This window comes from Cebus imitator, unplaced genomic scaffold (assembly GCF_001604975.1).
Source record: "Cebus imitator isolate Cc_AM_T3 unplaced genomic scaffold, Cebus_imitator-1.0 Scaffold47, whole genome shotgun sequence".
Taxonomy (NCBI): domain Eukaryota; kingdom Metazoa; phylum Chordata; class Mammalia; order Primates; family Cebidae; genus Cebus; species Cebus imitator.
Window position 1 is genome coordinate 884426 of NW_016107362.1, and position 27055 is coordinate 911480.

At 42.0% G+C, this 27055-nt stretch overlaps 1 protein-coding gene across 3 annotated transcripts in view; it reads right to left on the reverse strand.

Moving 5' to 3' along the window:
* Window positions 1-27055, reverse strand: part of FAM114A1 (family with sequence similarity 114 member A1) — a 78379-nt gene continuing 51324 nt past the window's right edge. For 2 of the 3 annotated variants that reach the window (XM_017527272.2, XM_037738003.1), the window contains 7 exons: window positions 19671-19794; window positions 14731-14822; window positions 12185-12346; window positions 10991-11130; window positions 7417-7489; window positions 2703-2756; window positions 1-594 (listed from right to left, as the gene is read on the reverse strand). In XM_017527272.2, the coding sequence (XP_017382761.1) occupies window positions 493-594; window positions 2703-2756; window positions 7417-7489; window positions 10991-11130; window positions 12185-12346; window positions 14731-14822; window positions 19671-19794 (747 nt within the window). In that variant the 3' untranslated portion in view covers window positions 1-492. Of the gene's footprint in view, window positions 595-2702; window positions 2757-7416; window positions 7490-9040; window positions 9095-10990; window positions 11131-12184; window positions 12347-14730; window positions 14823-19670; window positions 19795-27055 lie in introns of all 3 variants that reach the window. The other variant, XM_017527271.2, reaches the window with a different exon arrangement.

Sequence of the window (27055 nt, forward strand, 5' to 3'; positions counted from 1 at the left end):
TTTTTTACCAAAATAGGTAAAATCTATAAGTAGTGTTATTTTTGTCTGTGACATTAATGTAACAAAACAAAGTTCAGTTTTAGAATTGATATAAAGTAATACTATAAGAATGGAACATTTAGAGGTTGAAATTTAAAGGATTATAAAAGAAGTCTAAGGTCTGCCATGAATTTCTAAATATAGCATGCTTAACCAGAAAAAAGAACATGAATATTTGTAAATAAATTTTAGATAAAAGGAAATTTTCAACATAAGCCGTGTAAGTTTAAATTAACATAAAGAAAACACAATTGTTTATAAAAACAATCATACACATTGAGAGAAATGATAACTCTCTTTAAACTTGCATTCTCAATATTGTTTGTGCAAAATTGCTTGTAGTGTCCTCGAATGGGTGTCTGTGGCCAGATGTACCGAGAATATCCCCTTAAATGGCACATATTGAGGCAACGTGGCCAGCTGTCTCCTTAAACTAGATGGAGTCTGGCCAGGTCACAGCTGTGCTTTCAAACAACTGGTCTGGATATGTGAGGCCTGCAGAACAGGCAGCAGCAGCTGGAAGGCATCCTGTATGTACGTCGTGCTGTTGCAGCCCTGAGAGAGGAGAAGAATGAGGTTGAAGGGCTATTTTCATAGTTCAGCTTAACAATTCTTCCTATTGGATAATGTCCCCAGTCTTCAACGCCCCCCCCATCAGTACTGGATTATACTCATCTTGCAATGCTGGTGCTTAAAATCAAGTGTAAACACATGCTTTTGGATGGGGCATGACCAGCTCTTAATTATCTATCTTAACAGAGAGAACTTATTCAAAATGAGGCAAATCATTTCCATGGACTTTTAAGATCCATCAGTGCGTGTACATTCTTGACCCAGGGTATGTCCTATCTTATTTTTGCCTTTCCCAGATCAACCCTACTGCTCTGAAATAACACAAAAAAACACAGTATGAAGGAGGTCATTTTGTCCCACCCTACAGACAGATAACCAGGAATGGTCAGCATAAAGTTAACTGGAGATATTATTGGGGAGTCACTCAAGGCAAACTTGAACCCTGTTATCCTCCTATGCATGGTACTTTCTGCTTGGATGAGATAGCTGACATTATTATTCATATTTTGTGATGCACTAATACCTAGTATTGGATGGAGAGGCCATTTAAAGGTTAGGGTAACCAAAACATGGTAAAACATCTATTGGGGAAATGGAAAAAACATTTGACCTCATATTGCTCATACTTGATATGGTAAGTTAATTTTCTGCCTTCTGGGTGGCCAGGGGAGAGATTTTTCTTGTACCGATTTCTGCCTCTGATTGCCAGGGTTTCCTCTTAGCTGTGTCTGTCCCTCCAAGACCTTTCCCTACAGCTCCCATTCCTTCTGGCTTATGGCATCCCACTGTGGGGCTGCATCTGAAACAATCATATTCAGTGACATGACTCTGTTATTTCTGTACCTTAGTCATTTTCCTTAACAGCAAGGCACAAATCCCCAAAACAATGCTATAAATATATAGGTGGCTAATGTGGTTCAGTTGTGTCACCACCCAAATCTCATCTTGAATTGTAACTCCCACAATTCCCACATGTCGTTGGAGAACCCGGTGGGAGGTAACTGAATCAAGGGGGCAGGTCTTTCCCATGCTATTCTCGTAAGTCTCACAAGATCTGATGGTTTTAGAAAGGTGAGCTTCTCTGCACGACCTCTCTTCTCTTGTCTGCTGCCATGTGAGACATGCCTTTCACCTTCCACCATGACTGTGAGGCATCTCCAGCCATGTGAAACTGTGAGATCATGAAACCTCTTTCTTTTGTAAATTGCCCAGTCTCGGGTAGGTCTTTATCAGCACGGTGAAAATGGACTAATAGAGCAGCCCTCCTGAACTTTTGTAATTTCCAAATTTTGCAATGGACAGCCACTTCAGAAAGCAAAATCCTATGATACATGCATTGCCATATTCAAACTGAGCTTGTTAACATCTTGTGTCTTCAGCTGGGTGCCCTGGGGCTGTTACTTATAGTTTATCCACTAACAGAAGCTGTTCCTCTACCAATCTTCTACCTTTCCTCTACAGGTAGAACGCAGTGCCTATGATCCAAGAATGAGAATCCTTCCTGGACCTCTTTTCTTCTCTCTGAGGTTACTGTTACTCGCAAAGACACAGCAATGTTGGTTGGGGCAACACGACTGATGCTGTGAGGTCGTAGTGAGCGGGCAGGCCACAGAGTGTGAAGTCACAGAGGATGGTGCCCCTTGTCGTTGACTGGGCATAGATTCTCCTTGCCACTGTTGCTGGCTTGGAGCTTAGACACAGTTAAACAAAAGGTTATTCTAAATCGAAGGAAGTGCCCATTTTTATGAAAATCACCGTTGAGCAATAACCCCTCATTGCAGCCAATAATCATAGTGTTAAATCTAGTGTCAAATTTGGCAGCAGAAATCTGCTTCTGCTGGAGGAAACAGCGACAGAAATAATGTGCAAGCTTAGCGTTTCTTTTTATAATCAGGAATCCTTGAAAATTAGGTATTGTTGCTTCATCAGAGAGCTTACAGCTGGTTGAGTTACACAAATATCCTCAAAAAAGACTTGATGATGAGATTTAGAATTGCAATAACATTTGCTGTGGGGGAGAAGGACAAAAAAAAAAAAAGTTCTGACATTTGCTTTGGTTCGGAAGCACTTTCTCTCCAGAGGCCACTTACCTCTAACAATACACTACTGATCATGGGGTTAAGGACCTCGGCCTTCTTGTTGCTCTGTGGAATCAGAAGTATGAAATTGACAGTTTAGGCTTGCCATGTAAAATGTAATGCACTGGATTTGTTGAGGGATCTCTTATAGAGGAAGAGGAGGAGAAGCAGAATGCTTCCTACAGACCAGGCTTCAGACCTGCTGCTGCACCTTTTTAGTCTCATTTAATTGCAACAGAAATCCTAGGAGGCAGGCAGGTATCATGATAACCCCAATTCAAAGAGGAGAAAACAGGGATCAGAGAGGTTGAGTAACTTGTTTAAGATCACATGGCTAGAAATTTAAACTGAAACCTTTTTCACTATGTAAATTTTGTAGCAGGTCTGGGATAAGAGTGAAGTGAGGGAGGCTGAGTTGTGTAGGCAGAGGATTGGATGCTGTCTTTACTTAAAGTTTTGATAGTTTGATGACCATAATATTTTGGCATTTTATTTTAAAATATGTTTCATTAAAATCGCTATCCAGATTCCTGAGGTTGTTTTCTGCTTCTTTTTTGGGCCCCTTTCACTTTGCAGGTGAGTTAAGTCCCTCACTCACCTAACCTAGTCTAAGCCTTGGTCTAGTCTTCTTTTCTTTCTTCTTTTAAATGCAAACATAGGATCTTGGTTATAGGGCATCTTCCAGAAGAGCAGCAAAGTTAAGCTTGAACACAGGTCCACAGGTCCATATTTAAAAAACACAAATATATGTAAAGCATAGAGTACAGTGCCTGGTATAAAGTAGGGACTCAAAAAGTAAAAGGCAGGCCAGGTGCAGTGGCTCAAGCCTACAATCCCAGCACTTTGAGAGGCCGAAGTGGGTGGATCACCTGAGGTCAGGAGTTTGAGACCAGCCTGCCCAACATGGCGAAATCCTGTCTCTACTAAAAATACAAAAAAAATTAGCTGGGTGTGGTGGTGGGCACCTGTAATCACAGCTACTTGGGAAGCTGAGGCAGGAGAATTGCTTGAACCTGGAAGGCAGAAGTTGCAGTGAGCCAAGATCACGCCACTGTACTCCAGCCTGAGTGACAGAGTGAGACTCTGTCTAAAAAAAAGAGAAAGTGAAAGACAGAGTTGGAGTCATTATCTTTGCTTATGCTATCGGTCTATCAATCAATAGTCTTCTCTGTCTAAGAGTTCAATCTACTCTTAGACCATAAACCATTAAAAGGATTGGCAAGAAAAAGGGCGATCTTAATAAGTTAGCTTCTCTTACAGTACCTGGAAGAGTTCATTGTAAAGAAAAATACATAAATTAAATATATCTTCTCAGAGCATCCCACTTTCATTGACGTTACTCTACTGAGGGTGAAGTAATGTCTTACTGGGGAAACCATAATGGAGTCTTGGGAGAAACCTCTTTAAAAACCCAGTCATTTTAGTAAGTAACCAGAAAACCCATTATGGTATTTGCTTTCATGTTTATTTGATTATCAATAATAAACCTCTAAAATATAATCAAATGAGGGCAATAAGATGACATTGGTTTTCAGAATCAATGAGGTATGCAAGCAATTTAAATAGAGTCTAGAGAGCAATATACACTCATTAACTTCAAGTTATGAATAATGGCTGTTTCAGAGAACAGAAACACTGAATTGATGTAAATGATTCATCACAGCACAAGAGCAGAGGTATTGTTGTGGTGAGAGGGCATTTCTAAATTCTATTTTAGATTCAGATTTTTCTTCCCCCAAATAACCTGTGTGGTCCTAATTCTGTTCTTGCAAACACTTGTACATGTGTGTGTATATATAAATATATATAAGGTCAAGTACATGGCCATCTGCTAGTGCCTTACTACATAAAATATGGACCATGGATCAAAACCACTGTCATCACCTGACTGCTTACTAGAAATACAGAATCTCAGCCTCATCCCAGACCTACTGAATAAGGATCTTCATTTTAACAACATCGCCAGGTGATCCATGTGCACCTCGAGGTTTGAGATGCTGTGCTGGGATAAACCATGCAAAAAGGAATGGAAAACAATACCATAAATACTACCCACTCATGTAGATACATTAATATTTAACAATGTTATACAAAATATAATACACACAAACATGCACACAGTCACATTCTCAAGCCTAAACAAACACAGAGAACCAAAGCATTGGTCTCTGTCTGATGTATCTGGTGGATAACCAACTGGGAATTAGGAGCTCTACTAAGAGGCTTGGGGGAATCAATTTACCCCTCTGGGCCTCAGTTTCCTCACCTAGTAAACTGTGAGAAGGGTGACAAGAGGGTACAATAGAGCCTTAGGAACTGGAGTCACCAAGGCTATTCCATCTTAAGACCTTGCACCTCTCTGCAAGCCTAGTGTTTATATCAAAGTCCATGGACATCAGGTAACTTGGACCACACTGAGGGCACAAATGCATTTTATCCAGTCTATTTTATCAATGAACTTCTACCTCTCTTGTCATGCTGCTTGTATACAGTGAAGCTCTGTTGCTGAGGGCCTGAAATTAGACAAACCTAAAAGGTGCTGTTCTACAAAATAGGAGAAGCAGATCAGCTTTCTTGACAGCAGAATGAATAGGTGGTGTGTAGCTCACCCGTTATTCAGAGTCATTTACAGAAGGGTGGGGGACAGGCATCTTTTTGGGTGACAACCAGGTCTATGGTCATTTCTCACTTCTTTTGAGAAATGCTTTTGGCCTGAGGAGGAGGAGGGGGAGTGCCCCAGGAGCCAGGTAGGTCTGCACAATGAGACGCTGTCTCCAGTTGCTGCTGAGTGAAGCCAAGGTGGACATGTGACCCATGCTGATGAGCTATTCAAACCTTCTTACCCAGGAACCAGGAATTTGAATGGAAAGACACAGGGCTAGGAAATGCTGTCACTGAGTCACATTAACAGCAGCACTTTAGAGCGAGTATATGTGGGCCAGGCACAGTGGCTCATGCCTGTAAGTCCAAGGGAGCTGGATCACCTGAGGTCAGGGGTTTGAGACCAGCCTGGCCAACATCATGAAATCCTGTATCTACCAAAAATGCAAAAATTAGCTGGGAGTGGTGGCCCACACCTGTAATCCCAGCTACTCAGGAGGTTGAGGCATGAGCATCGCTTGAACCCAGGAGGCGGAGGCTGCAGTGAGCCAAGATCACACCACTGCACTCCAGCCTGGACAAAAGAGGGAGACTCAGTTTCAAAAACAAAAGAGAGAGAGTGTGCATGAGCTCTGGTGCTGGATCCCCACAGACGTTCACTTCCCCCAGGGCCTTTTGTAAATCCTCCTTTTTGTCTGATTTTTTTCGAACGTGTTTCTGTTGCTTCCTGGTATGGGTTGAATTGTGTCCCCTGCAAAAAGACATACTGAAGTCCTAAGCTCCAGCACCTCAGACTGTGACCTTATTTGGAGATAGGGTTGTTGCTGGTGTGATAAGTTAGGATGAAGTCATACTGGTCATGCTGTAACCCAACAGGCCTGCTGTCCTTATAAGGAGGGAAATCTGGGCACAGACATGCATGGAAGGAAGATGATGTGAAGACACAGAGGGAGAAAGCAGCCATGTCAAGACCCACAAAAAGAGACTGGAGTCCTGCAGCCACAAGCCAAGGAATACCTGGGACTACCAGAAGCTGGAAGAAGCAAGGAAGGATCCTAGAGGCGCTGGAGAGAGCAAGGCCCCGATACCACCTTGTTTTCAACGTCTAGCTTCCAGAACCACGAGAAAATAACCAGGTTTATGGTACTTTGTTAGAGCAGCCCTAGGAAATTAATGCATTCAAAACCCCAAACCGATCTAATTAGAATAGGAAGTAACCTGCTGTTTCTCATGGAGAACATCATCAGACTTTGCATCCAGGATTTTAAAAGAAAAAACAGGAAGGTTAAAGGGAATATTTTCCAGGAGTTCAAGACCAGCCTGGCCAAGATGGTGAAACCCTGTCTCTACTAAAAATACAAAAATTAGTCAGGTGTGGGGGTGGGCACCTGTGATCCCAGCTACTCTGGAGGCTGAGGCAGAGAATTGCTTGAACCTGGGAGGCGGAGGTTGCAGTGAGCCGAAATCGCGCCACTGTATTCCAGCCTGGCGAGACTCCAGCTCGACACAAAAAAGGAGTATTTTCCAATTTTCTGTGGGCCCACTAAGGTGAAGCTATATAATATGACTTATTTCCAAAGAAAATAATGAGAGGCCACACCTCCAAGTGAATGCTGAGCCTTTCAAACTTGATACCTTGAGAATAGAAACACTTGAGCCAATCAGTAACATTTTTCTTTTGGTTAAAGTCAAGTGTGACAATGAAACAAAACTTTATCTTGCATGGCTTGTAAAGTAGGCTCTGAGGGCAACAGTCAATGAGAATATTCAAAATTAATCATTTTAACAGAGATTCTGAATTACATATATCACAGATATTAAGTAATTAGTGGAATCTTCATCTGATACTTTAAAAAAAAAAAAAAAACAGAGGTTTGACAACTCACTCACCCAAAATCTTGTATGTCTGAGATGGCAGATTCAAGGCTAGAACCCAGTCAGAAGAATCCTAAGCTGCCTGTCCTTACAGAAGTTGCTCTTGGCCTGACTTTAGCTTACATCAGGGCATAGCTTCAGTTTTATGGAGCGATTAAAGAAAGTGCTGCATCTCCATATTTCCTCACAGCCCCTCACAGAACTACTTCCCTTAAAAAAGGTGAAAAAAAAATCCAGACTGTAATCTTACCCCAACAGTGGTTAAAGAACTCGTAAACTTGTTTGATAAGGAGGCCACTTCATTGCACATTGCAGTAGTTAATCTGAAATAAGAAAAAAAGAGAGCTTTGGATGTTTTCAATAAGGTAAAATAATTGAAGTGTCATGACAATTTCTGATACTAATTCAGTATGACATTTAAAAGAATAGCGCACACGCTTGAAGATGCTCTACAGAAATGTGCCATCCGATGGTTCCCTCAATAATCTTCCATGATTTGCAATCATGGCTTAAGCTAATCCTGGTTTTCTTTCCATGCTTAAAGAATAATCATCCAACTCACTTGATCTCTTTTAAAATCAAAACCTTGTGTAGGAAAATACTAGGCTTCAGCTTCACATGCGTCAAGGTATAAACTCTTGCCACATGGCTGGTTTGCAGCTTTTTGGTCATTTCAAAATAATTATGAACATTCACTGAGGCACTCTGTTAAGCACTTTTGTATGCCTAATCATATTTAATTCTCAGAGTAACCTTATGGGTTATATTATTATTTCCATTTTATATAGATGGAAAATCAGACATTTAAGAAAGTTAGGTGGCCAAGCGTGGTGGCTCATGCCTATAATTCCAGCACTTTGGGAGGCCAAGACAGGTGGATCACCTGAGGTCAGGAGTTCAAGACCAGCCTGACCAATATGGTGAAACCCTGTCTCTACTAAAAATACAAAAAATTAGCCAGGTATGGTGGCAGGTGCCTATAGTCTCAGCTTCTCGGGAGGCTGAGGCAGGAGAATCACTTAAGCCCAGGAGGAAGAGGTTGCAGTGAGCTGAGACTGAGCCATTGCACTCCAGCCTGGGTGACAAGAGCAAAACTCTGTCTCAAAAAAAAAGAAAGAAATAAAGTTAGGTAAACTGTTTAGGTGCTTAGAACATGCAGGAGAGGTGGATTCAAATTCGGGTGTCTCTGGATATTCTGATTATTTTTTTATTATATGCTTCAAAAATAAAGATCCTATAGAATATGTTTTTAATACTTATATTAAAATTCCAAGTTTATTCTAGGCATTCCACTTCTGGGACTTTATTCCAAGAAAATAACACAAGATACACATAAATATTTAATGAAAGTAACATTTATCCTAACAGTATAGATGATGACAAAAACGGAAAACAATTTAAATACCTAATAATGTAGGTATGGTCTGCTATTTTTCTATCAATCAGCTCTCATGAATAGTGATTGAAATGCTATAGGAAAAACAATAACCCCAAGTCGAGAATCTTAAATGTTAAAAGATCTAGTAAAGTCAGTAGAGGTAAGTTTTGCTTTGATAAAAGAGGCCTTATCTAACATATATTTAGGTTTTATGAGCTATATCCATCCACCCATCCATCCACCCATCCATCCATCCATCCATCTATCCATCCATCCATCCATCCATCCACCCACTCACCCACCCACACATCCATCCATCCATCCATCCATCCACCCACCCACCCACATATCCATCCATCCATCCATCCATCCATCCACCCACCCACCCATCCATCCATCCAAAACTTGTCTGCAGAAAGCATCAAGAGTAAAGCCAGGAGCCATCCCAAAGCCATTTAGTCTGTGTTCTTGGGCAGGTGGGTGGGGAGGCACTTATTGTACAAACAAGTCAGGGACTAAGTGCAGCTTAGTAAGGCTGGGACAATCAGGGCTAGGAATCAGAAAGGAGCAAAGAGTAAGGTCCTGTTATCCACACCTAGGGCTTCTGAACTTTAATCCTCCCCTTTCCAATTAGTACTGCAAAGATAAACCAGTACCAACAGATTGCCCTCAGCATTTTCAGCCTCTCTTACTTTGTCCTTTCCTCTTCTTTCTAAATGTTGAGGCAAATGTGTATTCTTTCTAGGAATATTAAGGTGGGGGTTATGTGGTTCTCAAAATAACTTTGATTTTTACATTCTTAGATACAGAAATCTAGGCCAGATGAAAGATCTCTACAAGTGAGGAAAAATGCCACCAGTACAAAGACACTAATGCTGACTTTTTGGAAGATCTTTCCACTAAAAGCTTACTCCCCAACCTACAACACCAAAGCAGTAATAAGCAAAGACTAGTTAGCTAGCAAAGCGGCTGTGCTGAGACCTGTGTGTGTCCGTTCCTGAATATTTTCAGGGGCTCTATTTTGAACCCTATGTTTGTATAATAACACGAGGGTACTTAGGCTTATGTTAATTTTCTATATCACAGTAATGTCTTATTTTTCAGCTTCATACTATTTTCATGAACACTCTATATCAACTGTTTTCATGTATATTCACTAGATTGCATATTCCTGTTACATATATAAATATTTTCACTTTACTTAATAAAGTAATGATAATAGCAATTATTTATTGAAGAACATAATATAGGACACCACATATGTACACACATACAACCCAGGGTGAATTGTTTAATATCAGCTACCATCATCACCAGAGTTCAGAATATGCAGAGCTGGTATAAGTCCCCAGGAACAGTGGAGTGTATTTGCCTATGTTTGTGAATCTAGCTAGAAGTTATTAAAGTGTCCTTTCTCTATTCGTGTGCATGTTGAAAATGTAATTACCCTCAAAAGTTTTTACTCCTAAGACTATGATCTATTAAATAAACACTTTCATGCCTCCGGATGATTTAATGTGTCTTCCCTTAAATCTCTTCATGAATAATTTCTAGAATGGCTAGTGAAGTCGTCTTCTTCTTGCTAACATAATGCATTTGTTAAAGAAATCCTTATTTCTGGCCAGGCGCGGTAGCTCACACCTGTAATCCCAGCACTTTAATGGCTTATTTTTAAGGGGGCCAAGGAAGGCAGATCACGAGATCAAGAGATTAAGACCATCCTGACCAACACGGTGAAACCTCATCTCTACTAAAAATACAAAAATCAGCTGGGCATGGTGGTGTGGGCCTATAGTCCCAGCCACTTGGGAGGCTAATGCAGGAGAATCGTTTGAACCCAGGAGGTGGAGGTTGCAGTGAGACGAGATCGTGCCACTGCACTCCAGCCTGGGTACAGAGCAAGACTCTGCCTCAAAAACAACAATAACAACAACAACAAAAACAAACTAAAAGAGAAATCCTTATTTCTTAGGGTGACCATAGAACAATAGAATTGGTTGACTTGAAATCAGAATCTCTGGCCAGGTATGATGGCTCATGCCTGTAATCATAGTACTTTAGGAAGCTGAGGCAGGAGGATTGCTTGAGCCCAGGAGTTTGAGACCAGCCTGGGCAACGTAGCCAGGCCTTGTCTCTGCAATTAATTAAAAAATAAGCCAGATGTGGTGGTGTGCACCCGAGGTCCCAATTACTGGGGAGGCTGAGGCGGGAGGGTCGCTTGAGCCTGAGGGAGTTTGAGGCTGCGGTGAGTCATGACTACGCCACGGCACTCCAGTCTGGGTGACAGAGCAAGATCCCGTTTCAACAAACCAAAAAACTAAAACAAACAAACAAAAAGAAATCTGAATATTTTAGTGGCTTTGAGAGTATTGGTGTATATGTGTGTATCTGAATGGTACCTATATATAAAATTGGAAAATAAGAATTTAAAGTAACATTTATTTACTTTATTAGAACTTTTGCTTGGTCCAGAGCTGGTTTTTCCTCTTCTTGTCCATGAAGAATTAATTCTGCTACTTTATGAAGCTGCTCGATACAGCGTGCTGTTACCTCTGCCAGGCTTTCAATGGACAACATGTATACTTCCTGAAATGAATAAATACGAGGAAGAAATTTATTGAGTAGATGCTTTTATTAAAAAACGCTGTGACAATATAAGTGATATAATTCTTTTAAAAATACACTAAATATAACATGAAATAGTTAACCTGAAGATTACGAACATATCGAAGACTTTTTTTAAGTGCAAGGCTGCCAGAAAAATGAAGTGTTGTCAGGCACCCAGGGATGTGGAGAGCCTGTTCACAGCTGCATCCCCAGTGCTTACAGCAATGCTGGGCACAAAACAGGCACTAAAGAAGGCGTGTGGAAGGCCGGCTGAATGCACAGAGCTCCGTGGATATTTTTCCTTACAGTGATCTAATCACTGCAACCTCCGCCTCCCAGATTTAAGCGATTCTTGTACCTTAGCCTCCCAAGTAGCTTGGAATACAGGCTTGTGCCACTATGGCCAGCTAATTTCTTTTTTTTGTATTTCTAGTTAACATGGGGTTTCACCATGTTGGCCAGGCTGGTCTTGAACTCCTGAGCTCAGGTGATCCACCTGCCTTGGCCTCCTAAAGTGCTGGGATTACAGGTGTGAGTCATTGTGCCTGGCCAAAAAGTTACTTTCTTTAAAATTAAAACTCAGATGAAGTTACTACAAACCCCTTTATTGAACATAGGCAGGATATAAACTATGCACACATAAATTTATTAAATTACAGAATAAAAGCTGTGGCAATGAATTTTTTTAAAGGCTTCAATTACCTCGTTAGTTATGGGACATAAAGACATTTTATAGTAACACATTTGCATATAAGATGAAATTCTACCCTAAAGATAAATCAACTATGTTCCTAAAGGTCTTTTTTCCCTTTAAATTATAATTGTAAAGCTATGGAGAAAAGTGACAAAATTTGTGCTAAACCATGAATTACCTTGGCAGACAGAAACTTCAGTGTTTACTGCATTCCTACTTATATTTCTATAATATGGAACAAATGAAAAAGAAATGCCCTCTCCTCACTTAAAACTAAGTTGCTAATAAAATGAACATACTATTATTACCTTGTAGGTGGACACTCTAGAATAAATTTACCTCTATGGTCTTAGTTCTCTTTTCTTCCTTTTTGTCTTCTTGAGGGTCGTGAGGTTTCTCTTCCTTTTCTTCCTTCTTTGTTTCCTCCTCTGACCCTTTTGCCACATCTACCGACACCATGGTCTGATCCTCTTCCACCCAGTCATGAGCCTTCCTCATGGCCTGCAAAGGTCCCCAACCAAACAATTCTTTTATGCTGCAAATATGGAAACTAAGTCATTCCAACCCCAAGACTAGAATCAAGTGGCTCTAAATCTTCAAGAATGGCCGGGCCTGGTGCGTTGGCTCATGCCTATAATCCCAGAACTTTGGGAGGCCGAGCTGGGTAGATCACGAGGTCAGGAGATCGAGACCATCTTGGCCAACATGGTGAAACCCTGTCTGTACTAAAAATACAAAAAAAAAAAAAAAAAAATAGCTGGGCATGGTGGTGCACGCCTGTAGTCCCAGCTACTTGGGAGGCTGAGGCAGGAGAATCACTTGAACCCAGGAGGCAGAGAGATTGCTGTGAGCCAAGATTGTGCCGCTGCACTCCAGCCTAGGCGACAGTGCGAGACTCCGTCTCAAATGGATCTCTGTATGTTTAGAGAGTGACGGGGCAATTTCTCAATCCCTTAAAAAGACAGCCTTGTTGTTGCTTTCTGGTAAATATAAAGTAGAAAAAAGGGACAGGGTAGAAAGTATGGAAAGAACATTGCAGGCCTGAGGACTCTTTAAAAAGCATTTTAAAATGATATTCCGATAAGAATAAAAATGGCGGTCACATTGAAAAATCTAGAGTATATTTTTCACTTTTCATGATCATCTATAAAAGAATAACAGTACTTCAAAAAATATGTGTTAGAAATTGAGCCAGGGCCGTGGCTACAGCAAGTGTTCTCATCTGACATATCTCAGGAAGCTCTTAATGTTTCGTGAACCTAATGTGCTGGGAAGGTGAAGAACGGCTCTGTGTTTCTTGATTCATGACAGGTCTGCCAGCCTCAAGCGGGAGAAGAGAAGGGCTGTGGGAAAGGCCTGGTGCTGCTCTGTGTCTAATTTCACATGAGTGCGGTTTATGCACTCTGTGCCCTAAAAAATCATGGCTAAGTTAAACAGTCAGAAACCTCCTCCCCTATCTGTTATTCCCTGAATTTAGAAAGAAAGGACAGACTCACTCCAATTGTGTCATGATCATTTAAGCTGTTTGCTTAAGTAAAAGTTGTTTTGGGGCACAGGCTAAACTTCCCACCTTAAATCTTACACATCAAAGTTAAAAATACGAGTGTTGAATGGTAAGTTAACCGCAAGAAGATCTGGGGAGAGAAAACCCAACAAAACTGTCCTCCGTGTGTCCTTTTTTAGAGACAAAGATTTAACCCTATGCAAATAAGCCGGTGGAATCTCGGAGCCACCACATGCCCGCTCTGAGCAGTGGCAGGTGCCACAGGGAGGTGAATGAGGCAATTTCCCACTGTGTTCAAGTCACCGACCTGCCAGAACCAGTGACCCCATCAGAGATAAAGAAATTACTCATCTCACTACCTCGTTCTGCCCTTTTCCTCACCTACCTGGATGAGGGGTGCCTGTGTAAACCACTGCTTGCTAAAAAGAAGAAAGAGAGAGAGAGAGAATGGAAAAACACGTGGTTTTAAGTAATTAGTGATCATGTCCCCTAAAGAAACTTCACAGCAAGACCTTGTACTAATTTGCAAAACATACTGTGGTATTACTAGAGGAGCCCAGACTGTTAAAGCTGGAATGGCCTTAGACATGATGAAGCCCCTGTGCTCCAGATAGGAGGGACTGTGGGGTGTGCCTGGCTGACATGCTTCTTCTGCCTAATTCTAGCATGTTTCCTTAGAATGGGGGTGGGGGATAAAATTTGAAAAAGCCTTTTGGTGGTTCTGCACCCTTTTCCCTCCTCTAACCTGATGATAACTACTGCTCTGACACAACATTCTATTTTACCATGAACAGGTAAGTGACTCGTTCAAGGTCGCAAGGTCATTGCCGGTAAAATTACAACTAAAATACAGATTTCATGACACAGTCTAGCATGTTCTCCACCATCACATTCCATTATGTTGTCTCCTCAAATCTTATTTTGTTTTTTAAAATTTGAGACGGAGTCTCGCTCTGTCACCTAGATTGGTGTGCTGTGGCACAATCTCAGCTCACTGAAACCTCCGCCTCCTGGATTCAAGCAATTCTCCTGCTTCAGTCCCTGAGTAGCTGGGATTACAGGCATGTGCCACCACATCCAGCTAATTTTTGTATTTTAGTAGAGACGGGGCCAGGCTGGTCTTAAACTCCTGACCTCAAGTGATCTGCCCACCTCGGCCTCCTCAAGTGCTGGGATTACAGGTGTGAGCCACCACACCCAGCCCCTGCCCAGCCCCGCCTCAAATCTTAATTACTGACCTCGAACTTCTCTCCCGGCACTAGGCCATATAAGATTTGGGGGTTTTCTGTTTCAGGTGCATGTCTGGAACTTTACAACAGAAAGTCTTCCATGCACTCTTTTTTTTTTTTAAACCAAAAACTATAAATCAGAAGGTGCTGACCTTATTGAGTTTGTCAGGCGTGGCCGCCACATGTAATTCAAAGAGCAGCTCGGTAAGCATGCGAGCAAATTCTTCTCCCTTTTCTTCTAAGCCTAGAAATAGAACACGACAGAAGAAGCGTGATTTATTTTTCCTCCTTCAGGATGTGGCAGCTCCCCCAGCGTTCCAGCCTGCAGTTGGGGTAGACTAAGCGGAGGTTGTAGCGCCTGCCAGCCAGCCGCTGGGCAAAGATGAATGTCTTCCATTCATGAGCATGGCAGTGAGGCAGCAGATGCATCTGGGTGCGGGCCACTGAAGCCCTGTTACTGACAGCTTCTGCGGGGACACCCCCAGGCCAATCCAAAGGCAACAGAGGGCAAGGAGGGACCTCGCAGGTCTTGCTCACAGCTATAGGTGGTCAGCAGATATTTGCTGAAAGAAGGACTGGATGAACAAATGTATGACCTTTCTCAGGCCTAAGAGACCTGGGACAACATCATATTTATGACTTCGATATTGTGATGCTTAGCGTTGCAACCCTAATGATACCCAGGTGCCTTCCTATGTCCACAGAGCCAAAGTGCTGAAAGAGCCTAATTAGTCTCAACCATCTCTCTGGAGAAATTTCCCAAGGTTCCCTAGGATACAATATTTCTAAATGATCTGTCTTCCTTTCACCCTGGAAGCTACTGAGGGACAGACACAGTATTTATTCTGCTCATTCTTGAATCCAGAATATCTAACACAATACCTCACATATAATAGGTGCTAACATGAATATTTACAGCATAATTTATTAATACATTGTCTAACATATAATAATATGACATATTAATATATATAACATAGTTTACATATTAAAATATCATTTATATCATAAAATAAAAAAATTAGGATCCTTGTGCGCAATGAAGAGATTGTTAAAGTTTACAATCTTATTTTTCTCTTTTAAGGTATCTGCAAGGCCATGCCATTTTTAACATTTCTGAAAGGTGCTGAAGAATTGATTCCACATGGGCTTATTACCAGTTTGGGGAATAATAAAAGCATTCTCTGAGCATCCAGCTCTCAGAGGGGTGTGAAGTAGGCTTCCTGGAGGAGGTAATGCCTGAACAGAGCCTTCAAGAATGAGAATGCATTAGGGCTAGACAGTCTCAGAGATAGAGAGAGAGACAGAGGTAGGGACAGAGATAGAGATAGAGATGGAGATGGAGATGGAGATGGAGATGGAGACGGAGACGGAGACGGAGACAGAGACAGAGACAGAGATAGATAGAGGTAGAGATAGAGATAGAAATAGAGATGGAGATAGAGAAAGGGCTGGGCACTGTGGCTCACACCTGTAATTCCAGCACTTTGGGAGGCTGACGTGGTTGGATCACTTGAGGTCAGGAGATAGAGACCAGCCTGGCCTACATGGTGAAAACCCATTTCAATAAAAGAACAAAAATTAGCCAGGCATGGCGGCCTGTGCCTGTTATCCCAGCTACTCAGGAGGCTTGGGCAGGAGAATTGCTTGAACCCGGGAGGCGGAGGTTGCAGTGAGCTGAGATTGTACCACTCTACTCCAGCCTGGGAGACAGAGTGAGACTGGCTGAAAAAAAAAAAAAAAAAAAAAAAAAAAAGAGGGAGAGAGAGAGACAGAGATAGAGAGAGATTGATTCCATCAGAAGCTGAGATTCTCTCTCCTGGGCAGAGGTCTTAGTCTAATCTTCCTCAGGGAGGGAAAGTGAGAGGGGCTGGGCACACCTGGGCAGCATCGACAAGGTCTCCTTCCCAAACTGCCTGCTCCTCATTCTGCATGAGGCCGTGCTGCAGAGCAGAGAGAGTCCTGGGCCGGGAATTGGAAGGCATGGGTTCTATCCGGCTCCTGCCCCTGGTAGTTCTGTGGCCTGGGGCCAGGCACAGAACTTTTTCAGCTTCCACTGTCTCCTCTGAAAATTGAGCACAATAAAACCCACCCATCTCCTCTTTATAGTTGTTAGAAGGAGCAAATACTACAACAAACGTGAAAGTGTTTTGTCAACACAAAAGTTTTACGTAAACAAATTATGTGTCACACTGATACAAACACAGGGAGAGTAAAAGTATTTGGGAGGAATCAATTAAGATACAAAATAAGATACTAAATTAAGATACAAGCACTTTGTAGAGCTCCAGCTTTTAAAGGTGTATTAATTCTGTAAAACATACACCAACAACTTTTGGGAAATATTTTAGAAAAAAAAATCTTAGAGAAAAATGGAGGTTGATAAAAACATGTTACAACAAACAATACCTATTACTGCAACTCTTGGTCTGTACACGTGGCCAAGAGGATCTTCACTGGCGCAATACAAATAGAAAATGGCCTTTTAAAGTATCTTCTCAGCCATGGTAAATCAAATTAAGAGATCTATGGCAGTGTGATAAAATTACACTCTGCTGGAAAAACAAACATGCAAATCATTAGCTAACATTATTAAATGCAGAGGAGACCAATATTACATTCATCTAAAAGATGAGAGCTTATTACATTTTCTGAGAGGATCAAATGCATTATTTAGTTAGGAGGCTTTTAGGAATGCAATGCTTATAAGGAAAAAAAACAAAAACAAAAAACAAAAAACGGATGAAAATGCTGTTTTCTTCCAGAATTTTGCTCCTGGATTTCCTACTCACCCCCACTGCAAAGATTCCTCTCTATGGCTTTTGCGTAATCCCCGAATCTTTCTGGAGGTGTGACACTTGATAATTGGATTGATTTCATGGCAACGTCTCTATTCTTTTCTCCTAGTTTTTCATTAAGTTTCTGAATGCCATTTATTTATTAAATTAAGTTAATTAAAATTAATAGTGTTTTGACAATCTGGAGATGCCCTCTTGGGAAAATTGATACATTATGGGATAACAGGATTTTGTCAATTAAGGAGAGGCAATCCCACCATTGCTGAAGCATGCTGTTCAGCCCTTCAGGTTTTTGCATGTGTACATGTGCACGTGTGGTATTTAAAGAAGTTGAATTTACTGAAGGTCTACATTAAGACTAGAATACATCACTTACAGTGACATTTTCTATTTAACAGTATTGAATTAAGTTTCCCCTCCAAGGAATAGCACCAGTTGGGGATGTAATACTTCTTTAACTGCATTGGCAAGAATGTCTCCTTGATGTTAGGGAAATGTGGGATTCTCTTTTTGTCCCTTTCTAAATGACACCCTTAATAGAACCAACGTCTACCTCAGACATCATGATTTTTGAAGAGAAATAACTTGATACTTTTTGGTGATTGCTAGTCTGGGAAACGGCCATCTAGTTCATCCTGGGTCCCCAAGGTGAGCCACATGACCTTTGACAGCTAGTGTTTTAGTTTCTTCATTAGAAAGACAATGACAAGGCTGTCATCCTTTGTGACTCTGGGAGGAAGACACTAATGCTCAAAAACATGATTCCCAACTGTCTCTGATACTGGCCCTTTTCTATGCTTCAGTATAATTGATTCTTTTATTTTGATGCAATGAGCATAAATCTCATTAAGCTGAAGGCATGTAAGGTCAGTGTGTGGGGTTAAAGAGGGAAGTGGTGTCTAAATGATAGTTTCTGAATGCTTAGAATAATTTTGCCCTGAACATCAAGGCTCAAGCATTTGAGCTTTTGTGTTTGAGCTTTGATTAAAGGAATGTAACATGTCTGGGCACAAAACACTGCCAGAGATTTAAGAATGCACATTATCATTACTTTGCATGCCAGGTAATAACAACAAGCATAATAACACATGAAAGCCATAATTTATTGCACCTTTACTTTTTCCTGGCACTGTGTTAGCAGCTTAAGTAATAAGCACAGCTAACATTTTTGAGCAGTTCTGTGTGCCAGGCACTGTAATATATGTTTTTACCTATGTTACCTAATATGACCCTTACAACAGCAAATATATATATATTTCTTGGGATATATTGGGATTTCTTGGAAATACACACACACACACACACACACACACACACACACACACACATATATATATCATTGTCTCCATTTTACAAGTGAAGATACAGCATTGCGTTTCAGAAAGGTTATATAATTTGTTTAAGGCCATATAGCAAGAAAGTGGTAAAAATGTTTCAAACGGGACCCTTCCAATGGTCCTAGGAGAAGCCAGCCCTGTCTCTGAGGTTGTCTGGCCTTTTAGCATAACTAACATGAAACAGCTGTGGGGCGGTGGTTGGTTATGACATCAATAAGAAATCACTCTTCATGTACATAGCAAGTGTTTTACTCTCTTCTGCTCCCAAATGGACAAACCTAAAGGAATCATTAATCATGCCCAACCTTGAGAATAAGTTTTCCCCTCCTAAGGAAGCCTTGCTCCTCATAAATAAGTTCTAGTCTCCTTGGGTCAAGTTGTTATCTGGCTGGAAGATTACTGGGAAGTGTGACTGCCAACCTGATGTATCATGCCCTGGTGCCCGGTCAGAAAATGGTACAGCCTTTGTCAGAACATAACTTTTTAGGTAAAGCATAGGACCTTTGCCAATATACCCTAACTCTTACACCTATAAATTAAAAAGAATAAGAAAAATATGGGAAAAAAAATTCAGGGAAAGATTTACCCACCATCAACATTAATCACAGTAAATAACTTTCCATGCAGATAAAAATGATAAGCAGCAGCATAAACTCCGGTCATCAGGGCCATTTAACGCGTTGCAGTCTTTGTTCATCTGACCATATGCATATGCATTTATTGTACGCCTGTGGTGTGCCAGGGATTGTACTGAACACCAGAGGCACAACAAGAGTTCCCTCCCCCAGTGACAGAGAGTCATCTAAATCAATGTGGCCAGCTCCTATAACAAGAGCAGATGCGCAGTGTATTTTGGAAGCATGGAGGAGGAGCACTTGAGTTAAGTAATTCATTAACAGCAGTTTCATAAGGATTATGCCAGCAGTCTGTCTTGCTATTTAATTTGTTTTCCTTTACCTTGTTCTTCTTGATTTTCTTCATTCTCTAATTCTTTGGCTGCAAAGATATCTTTAATGGAAATTAGGTCATTTTTTAAGAGTTCCAGCTTCTCTCCGTCAAGTGATGCTAAAAATGACTGAATCTGAAAAAAAGAAATAGGTCAGCACAACTGTCATCTTTCCTTCTCATTAATAATGTTTACATTCAGTGGTCCCCAGTTTTCCCAGGACTGAAGTGATTCATGGTGTAGGAAGCATCGCTGGGTTGAATGTTGGCTTGATGCATATTAACTGTGCAACTTGGGGCACGTTAGATAAGCTCTCTGGGTCTCAGTTTTCTCATGTGTAAGGTGAGATTCTTTGTGGAGTAAACGAGATAGAAAATGTGAAGTACATTGTGCAAATGCACACAGTAGGTGCTACATAAATGGTGGTGGTAGCTCTTCTATCACAGTGGTTGAAAATGCAGTTCGACATCAACCCTGAAGTCAAATATCAGTTCCTCACTTACTATGACCTTCAGTAACTTATGTAAGTTGCTATGGAAGGCCAGCTTCCTTATCTGTAAAACAGAAACTAATTGCATCTAACTTATAAGATTGTTTCAAGGGTGAAATGAAGTAATCTACTTAAAATACTTATAGTGATGCTCAATACTTATACATGCATACCCAGGTAAACATAAACAAATAAGCATTCTATAGATGCACATGTATACTTGCTAGATGTCAGTTATTATACTGGGGTTACAAAAATGCATAAGACACATTTTTCTTCTCCACCATCTTGCAGTCTAAAGGATGAGGCTGTGTCAACCAAGAACGACCCTGACAGTCATGAGAGGAGGGTGCAGTGGAGGGAGGAAGGGCACTGTCCTACCCCCTTGGGGAACTGAGAGGGCACACACTGGGAGGACTTCACAGAGGAGGTGATGCTGGGACTGATGTCATCCCTGTTCACTGTTTTCAGAGCCTCTCTTTTGAAACTATCCTCTGTGCATGGTTAAAAATTATTTGTACAGGCCAGGTGTGGTGGCTCACCCTTGTAATCCCCAGCACTTTGGGAGGCTGAGGCGGGAGGATCACTTGAGCCCAGGAGTTTGAGGCCAGCTTAGGCAACATAGTGAGACCCCCATCTCTATAAAAAATCTTGAAAATTAGCCAGGCACGGTGGTGCACGCCTGTGGTCCCAGTTGTTCAAGAGGCTGAGGTGAGAGGATTGCTTGAGCCCAGGAGTTTGAGGCTTCAGTTCATGATTGTGCCACTGCATTCCAGCAAGATCCTGCCTCCAACATGTACATACATTTGTACAGATGGCCATTCATTCTCTGAAGATTTATTTGCACTTCCAAAATGGTAAGCATGGGGAAGGCACCATATAAAATATTAATTATAAGTATAAAGTAGTAAAGTTTTATTTTTTCATTCTGCAGGTCAAACTCTTGCTCTGGAGAGAAAGCCAGCAGTGGAGCCGCAGTCCTCTTTGGAATAAGTTTTAATATTCATTACGGTAATAGATGAGCACATCAGGATAAGTGAGGGAGGCAGAGAGGGCATCTGAAATACCAGGACGCCATTTTCCTAAAGGTTGCTACAGCACATTGCCAGGGCCTAATGCAGCCAGCGCTGAGGCCCTGGGAGGAAGCTCTGCAGGAAGTCATCATCACAAAACCCATTAGCGTGGAGTTCAGCAGGTGGAAGTCAACATGCCCAGCCTGATGGCTGCATGCCACTGCTTTCTGACCTTCTCAGACTGTTCATTTCAGCTCGCACACTCACGTTTGGGTGTCAGCGTCCCAGATGTGCATCAGTGTATTCTTAAGCTTCAGATCTATTGTCTAAACAGCAGTTTTCTAACATTCATTATTGAGTAAATGTGTTTGAATTCCATGCTTAGCGAACAGGCATGCAGACCCGTGGGACATTTTGGTTTGCCCATGTCTTCTGGTAGATGGCAATCATCCAGAAGGGAAAGCACTGGGGTTTTCCGTTTGGGGCACCCCGGGAAGGGTTCTCTTTAGCAAAGCACTCTTTTGCCAGCGTCTTTGTACTACAGCATTTCTTCTGCTTTCTCCTAGTTCACTGCATTATGCCAAGGCCATGTGCATTGGATCTTTAGTTCAATCCAATAATAAATAAGACATAATCATGCGCTCCTCCATAAATACTTGTGGAATGCTGACTATATGCTTGGCACCATGCTAAGTGTTGTCCAGGACACAGAGTAGACAGATTGTCTTATAAATCTTTTCCTTGAAAGGAGGTGTGTGCTGCCATTGTAAAGATTTTTGTTTACTATTTCTAAACATGCAGCATAATGGCAATGAAAATGATTAGTTTTTCTTTTCTTTTTTGTTTTTTCTGAGACAGGGTCTCACTCTGTCCCCCAGGCTGGAGTGCAGTGATGCAATCTTGGCTTACAGAAACCTCCACCTCCCGGGTTCAAGCGATTCTCCTGCCTCAGCCTTCTGAGTAGCTGGGACTACAGGTACATGCCATCACACTCGGCTAATTTTTGTATTTTTTTTTTAATAGAGACAGGATTTCTCTGTGTTGCAGGCTGGTCTCAAATTCCTGATCTCAAGTGATCTGCCCACCTTGGCCTCCCAAAGTGTTGGGAATACAGGTGCGAGCCATCGCGCCTGGCCAAAAATGATTAGTTTATCTTTAACCTTTATCAAATACCACATCACCATGCCTGTGGTCACCCTAGAGTCAATCTAGTAAAATAGTAATGATAATAATTCCTTATATTTCCATGATGGGGTCTGAGTTTCAGCCAAGGGACTGTCAGCAGAGATGATGTGCATCATTTCTGGGCCAAGGTTTTTAAAACATGGTAGTGCCCTCTCTGCACTCTCTCTCCTTATGCTGATGCGATTCAGAAGACAGTAGGGCCTCAGAGGATGGGGGAATCCAACACTGCCTTTAGGCTTCGACACAGGGGAGTCCCCAGGCCCAAGAAATGGCCCCACCAGAGCCCATATCTCCCTTCTAGAACACTCTCCAGGTCACCAAATGTTCCCTCTCCCAGCCTGCAAAGAAGTCTTCCCTAGGCTGTGCCCTTCAAGGTGAGATGGTGCCATTGGCTGTGTATCCTCAGCCCAAGGGATGGATGGCTGAGAGGTGACTGCTTACAGGGGGTGTGGGTGGAGCTTGAACTAAGGCATCCTCCCACAGGCACATAAGGTTCCCTGAGGTCAGAGATAGAGCTGTAGAGAGGAGGTGGGCAGGCTGAAGGGGAGCGTAGAAATTTGAGGAGTCTGGGAATTTGAATGGGAACCTGGCCTTCCAGGTCATTAGACAAGTGTATTTGTCAACGTAAGAAGACGGAATACATTTGCTTTAACGGTCTGTTTCTAAAGTTCTTTAGCTTTTTAATTTTTATTATTTTTGAGACAGTCTCACTCTGTTACCCCATTGGAGGGCAGTGGTGCGATCTCAGCTCATTACAACCTCTGCCTCCCGGGTTCAAGTGATTCTTGTGCCTCAGCCTCCCAAGTAGCTGGGATTACAGGCGTGTGCCATCACACCTAGCTAATTTTTGTATTTTCAGTAGAGATGGGGTTTTGCCATGATGGCCAGGCTGGTCTCAAACTTCTGGCCTCAGGTGATCCACCTGCCTTGGCCTCCCAAAGTGCTGGGATTACAGGCGTGAGCCACTGAGCCCAGCCAGCTCACCCAGTTTTGTATCTACCTTAGGCCCAGGCGTGTACCACCATGCCTGGCTAGTTTTTATATTGTCAGTTGAGACAGGGTTTCGCCATGTTGATCAGGCTGGTCTTGAACCCCTGGTCTCAAGCGATCTGCCCATCTCAGCCTCCCAAAGTGTTGGGATTACAGGTGTAAGCCACTATGCCTGGCCCAAAAGTTCTTTAACTTTTAAATATTTGGGATGTATAGGGTTGCCAGATAAAATACAGGATGCCTAGCTAAGCTTGAATTTCAGAAAAACAGTGAATATTTTCTTCATATAATTGTGTGTCCCAAATATTGCACGAGACATATTTACACTGAAAAAATATTTATTGTTCAACTAAAGTTAAAATTTAACAGTCATCTTGTATTTTTATTCACTACATCTGACAACCCCAGTCTAAGCTTCCATTTGTTTTCTTGCTGGAGACCTGTGTACATTGGAACGGGTCTGGCGGAGTCACAAGATGGACACAGCCTGGTTCCTGAATCCCTAATTGCAGGAATGCTGCCCGCTGACCAGGCACTCCTATCTTGGACTATTACAGGATTGAAGAGTAACTCTTACTGTTTTTGACCCATACATTTGTAGGACTATTTATTATAGTACCCCATAACTATCATCACTAAGTCAAGGCAAACATTTATGTTCCTTACTATGAATATCACAAAAACCTCCGGCTAGGGAAAGAACCCAGAGCTTATGGAGGCAATGGGCAAACTGTGCCCTCCAAGGGCCAAACCTTCTTCCCAGAAACTAAGTCCTTTGGGGATCTTTTCCAGGGGCCTGGGGCTGTTTCACGGCTGAGAGCTGTGATGGAAGCCACCACAATGGAATCATTCTCTGCCATGATATCTTGTAACTTTTTTTTTTTTTTTTTTTACAGCAGGGCCATGCTCCCCTGTGATATTTTTAATAATAACAGCAAATATATATGACATAAGAAGGCATATAAAAATCAAATGTCATAACATGTGTCCATCGAGTGCTTACTTACCTGCGTGTTAGTCATGCTGCTACTGCTGGCTTTCTGTGGACCATCTCACTTAATTCTGTTAATAATTCTGTGAGGTAGGTTTTATTATTCCCATTTCATAGATAAGGAGATTGAGGTAAGAGGTCTCCAAAATCATACAGCTTTTGTGTGGTGTTTAATTAAATAATGCCTAACTCCAGACTTTGCTTTTGTAAGGAAAAATGTGTTCTTTCATGGAGAACTGCATTTTCTTTTCTTTTTTTTTTTTTGAGGTGGAGTTTTTCTCTGTCGCCCAGGCTGGGGTGCAGTGGGATGACCTTGGCTCACTGCAACCTCTGCCTCCTGGGTTCAAACGATTCTCCTGCCTCAGCCTCCCTGGTAGCTGGGATTACAGGCTTCTGCCACCATTCCCAGCTTTTTTTTTTTTTTTTTTTTTTTTTGTATTTTTAGTAGAGTCAGGTTTTCATCACGTTGGCCAGGCTGGTCTTGAACTCCTGACCTCGGTGATCTGCCCACCTCGGCCTCCCTAAGTGCTGGGATTAAGGCGTGAGCCACCATGACCGACTGAGAACTGCATTTTTTAGGGCACATCTTACTGGACAATAGGATTCTGAATTTATGGGAGCAATTTTATGTCTGTAAATTTTAAAGGGCTGGTAACAATGCAAAGTCATTCTTGTCAATAGTCATGTGAATGAACTCTGTGCAATGAGAGGATAACCTCCCTGATGTGGAAAAGCACGTTTGTGTCTGCTGACACATTCATATTTCTTTTTTTTTTTTTAATTTTACTTAAGTTCTGGGGTACATGTGCAGGACGTGCTGGTTTGTTACATAGCTATACATGTGCCATGGTGGTTTGCTGCACCCATCAACCTGTCATCCACATTAGGTATTTCTCCTAATGCTATCCCTCCCCAATCCCCCTGTCCCTGCTATCCGTCCCCTAGCTACCCGCTCAACGACAGGGCCCAGAGTGTGATGTTCCCTCCCTGTGCCCATATATTCTCATTGTTTGACTTCACTTATGAGTGAAGATGTGGTGAACATGCGGTGTTTGGTTTTCTGTTCCTGTGTTTCTTTGCTGAGAATGATAGTTTCCAGCTTCATTCACGTCCCTGCAAAGGACATGAGCTCATTCTTTTTTATGGCTGCATAGTATTCTATGGTGTATAGCCACATTCATATTTCTACATCCTTTACTCCATACACATTTGTGCTTCTATGGCTTTTCCTTTGAATCATTTATAATATCTGCCTGGTTCCCTGAATTAATTAATGAGTGAAATAAATCATTTAACATGGGTCATTTTGGATTTGTATGAGAGTCCCAATTTTGCCTTTTTTTTTTGAAAATTATTCTTGAACAGTTTTAACCACAAGACGCAGGGGACACTGTCTTCATCCTATTTGGTTCTTAGTTGCCTGTTATGTGGCAGATGTTGCCTTTTTCTGATTAGACCGGCATCAAGAATGGCTCCAAGTCTAAACATAAGAGGATAAGGCCTAGAGAGAGTAAAAAAACTACTTCTCCATTCTAAGGCTCACTGCCAAAGTGAGCTTCCTATCTGGGGATCTGCCCCTCCTCAGCGAATGTCACTATGGCCCCTCCCTCTCTGGAGGTCCAGAGGGTACTTGGCCTCCACTAGAAAACCACTAGACTAGAGTCACTGGTTGTGGTGGCTCACGCCTGTAATCCCAGCACTTTGGGAGGCCAAGGCAGGCGGATCACCTGAGGTCAGGAATTCAAGACCAGCCTGGCCAACATGGAGAAACCCGGTCTCTACTAAAAATACAAAAAAAAAAAAAAATTAGCTGGGCATTGTGGCGGTCGCCTGTAATCCCAGCTGCTCCAGAGGCTGAGGCAAGAGAATTGCTTAAACTCGGGAGTCGAAGGTTGCAGAGATTGCACCACTGCACTCCAGCCTGGGTGACAGAGCAGGACTCCATCCCAAAAAAAGAAAAGAAGAAAACCACCCCAGAGCACAGTCAGCCTGACATCCACAAAAAAAACAGCTACATAAATAGTTAAATAAGTTAACTGTTTCATGGTATTTAGAATAGTGGCTGTATAAGTGTCATGTAAGTGCTTACTAAATAAATGCACACACACACACACACACACACACACACACACACACATTCCATTGTAGATACTTTAAGGGAAAAAAATCACCAGCCCCTGCTGACTTTTGCTAGTCATCTTTTGTCTTCCTGAGATCAAGTGGGGAAATGTGAATGTGCAGGGCCATTGGGTAGGCTGGGTTTCCCAGGTGTCTGTACGGGAGCGGTCCCTAATAGGACTTACCCTTCAGTAGGATAAGCCTGCCCTTTGTGGCCCAGGTATCCTAACAAGATGGTTGAATAAATAACTATATAACCCATACAACAAAATATATTAAAACCCTGCAGTCTAAAAGAAACATCAAGTGCTTCGTTTTCATTGGGTAGGAATGAAGATGTGGGCTGGCAGGGCATCTCAGACCTGGGTACTTTGTCACCAAAGGGAGGCAGAGGGCCAGAAGCCTGACAGCCACATTTCTGAGCGGCCTTTTGCATCATGAGGTGGGGGGATAGTGGTGGCTCTTACTGTGCCGGCCCTCTTGGGGCTGGGGTGGGGAAATAGCTTGGCGTAGGACAGAGACGAGATTAAATGGAGCTTGAGTATCATCACGTTGTACAATATTTGTGACCTTAGCATAACAATGAGGCTCTAAAAATGAGATTTTTTT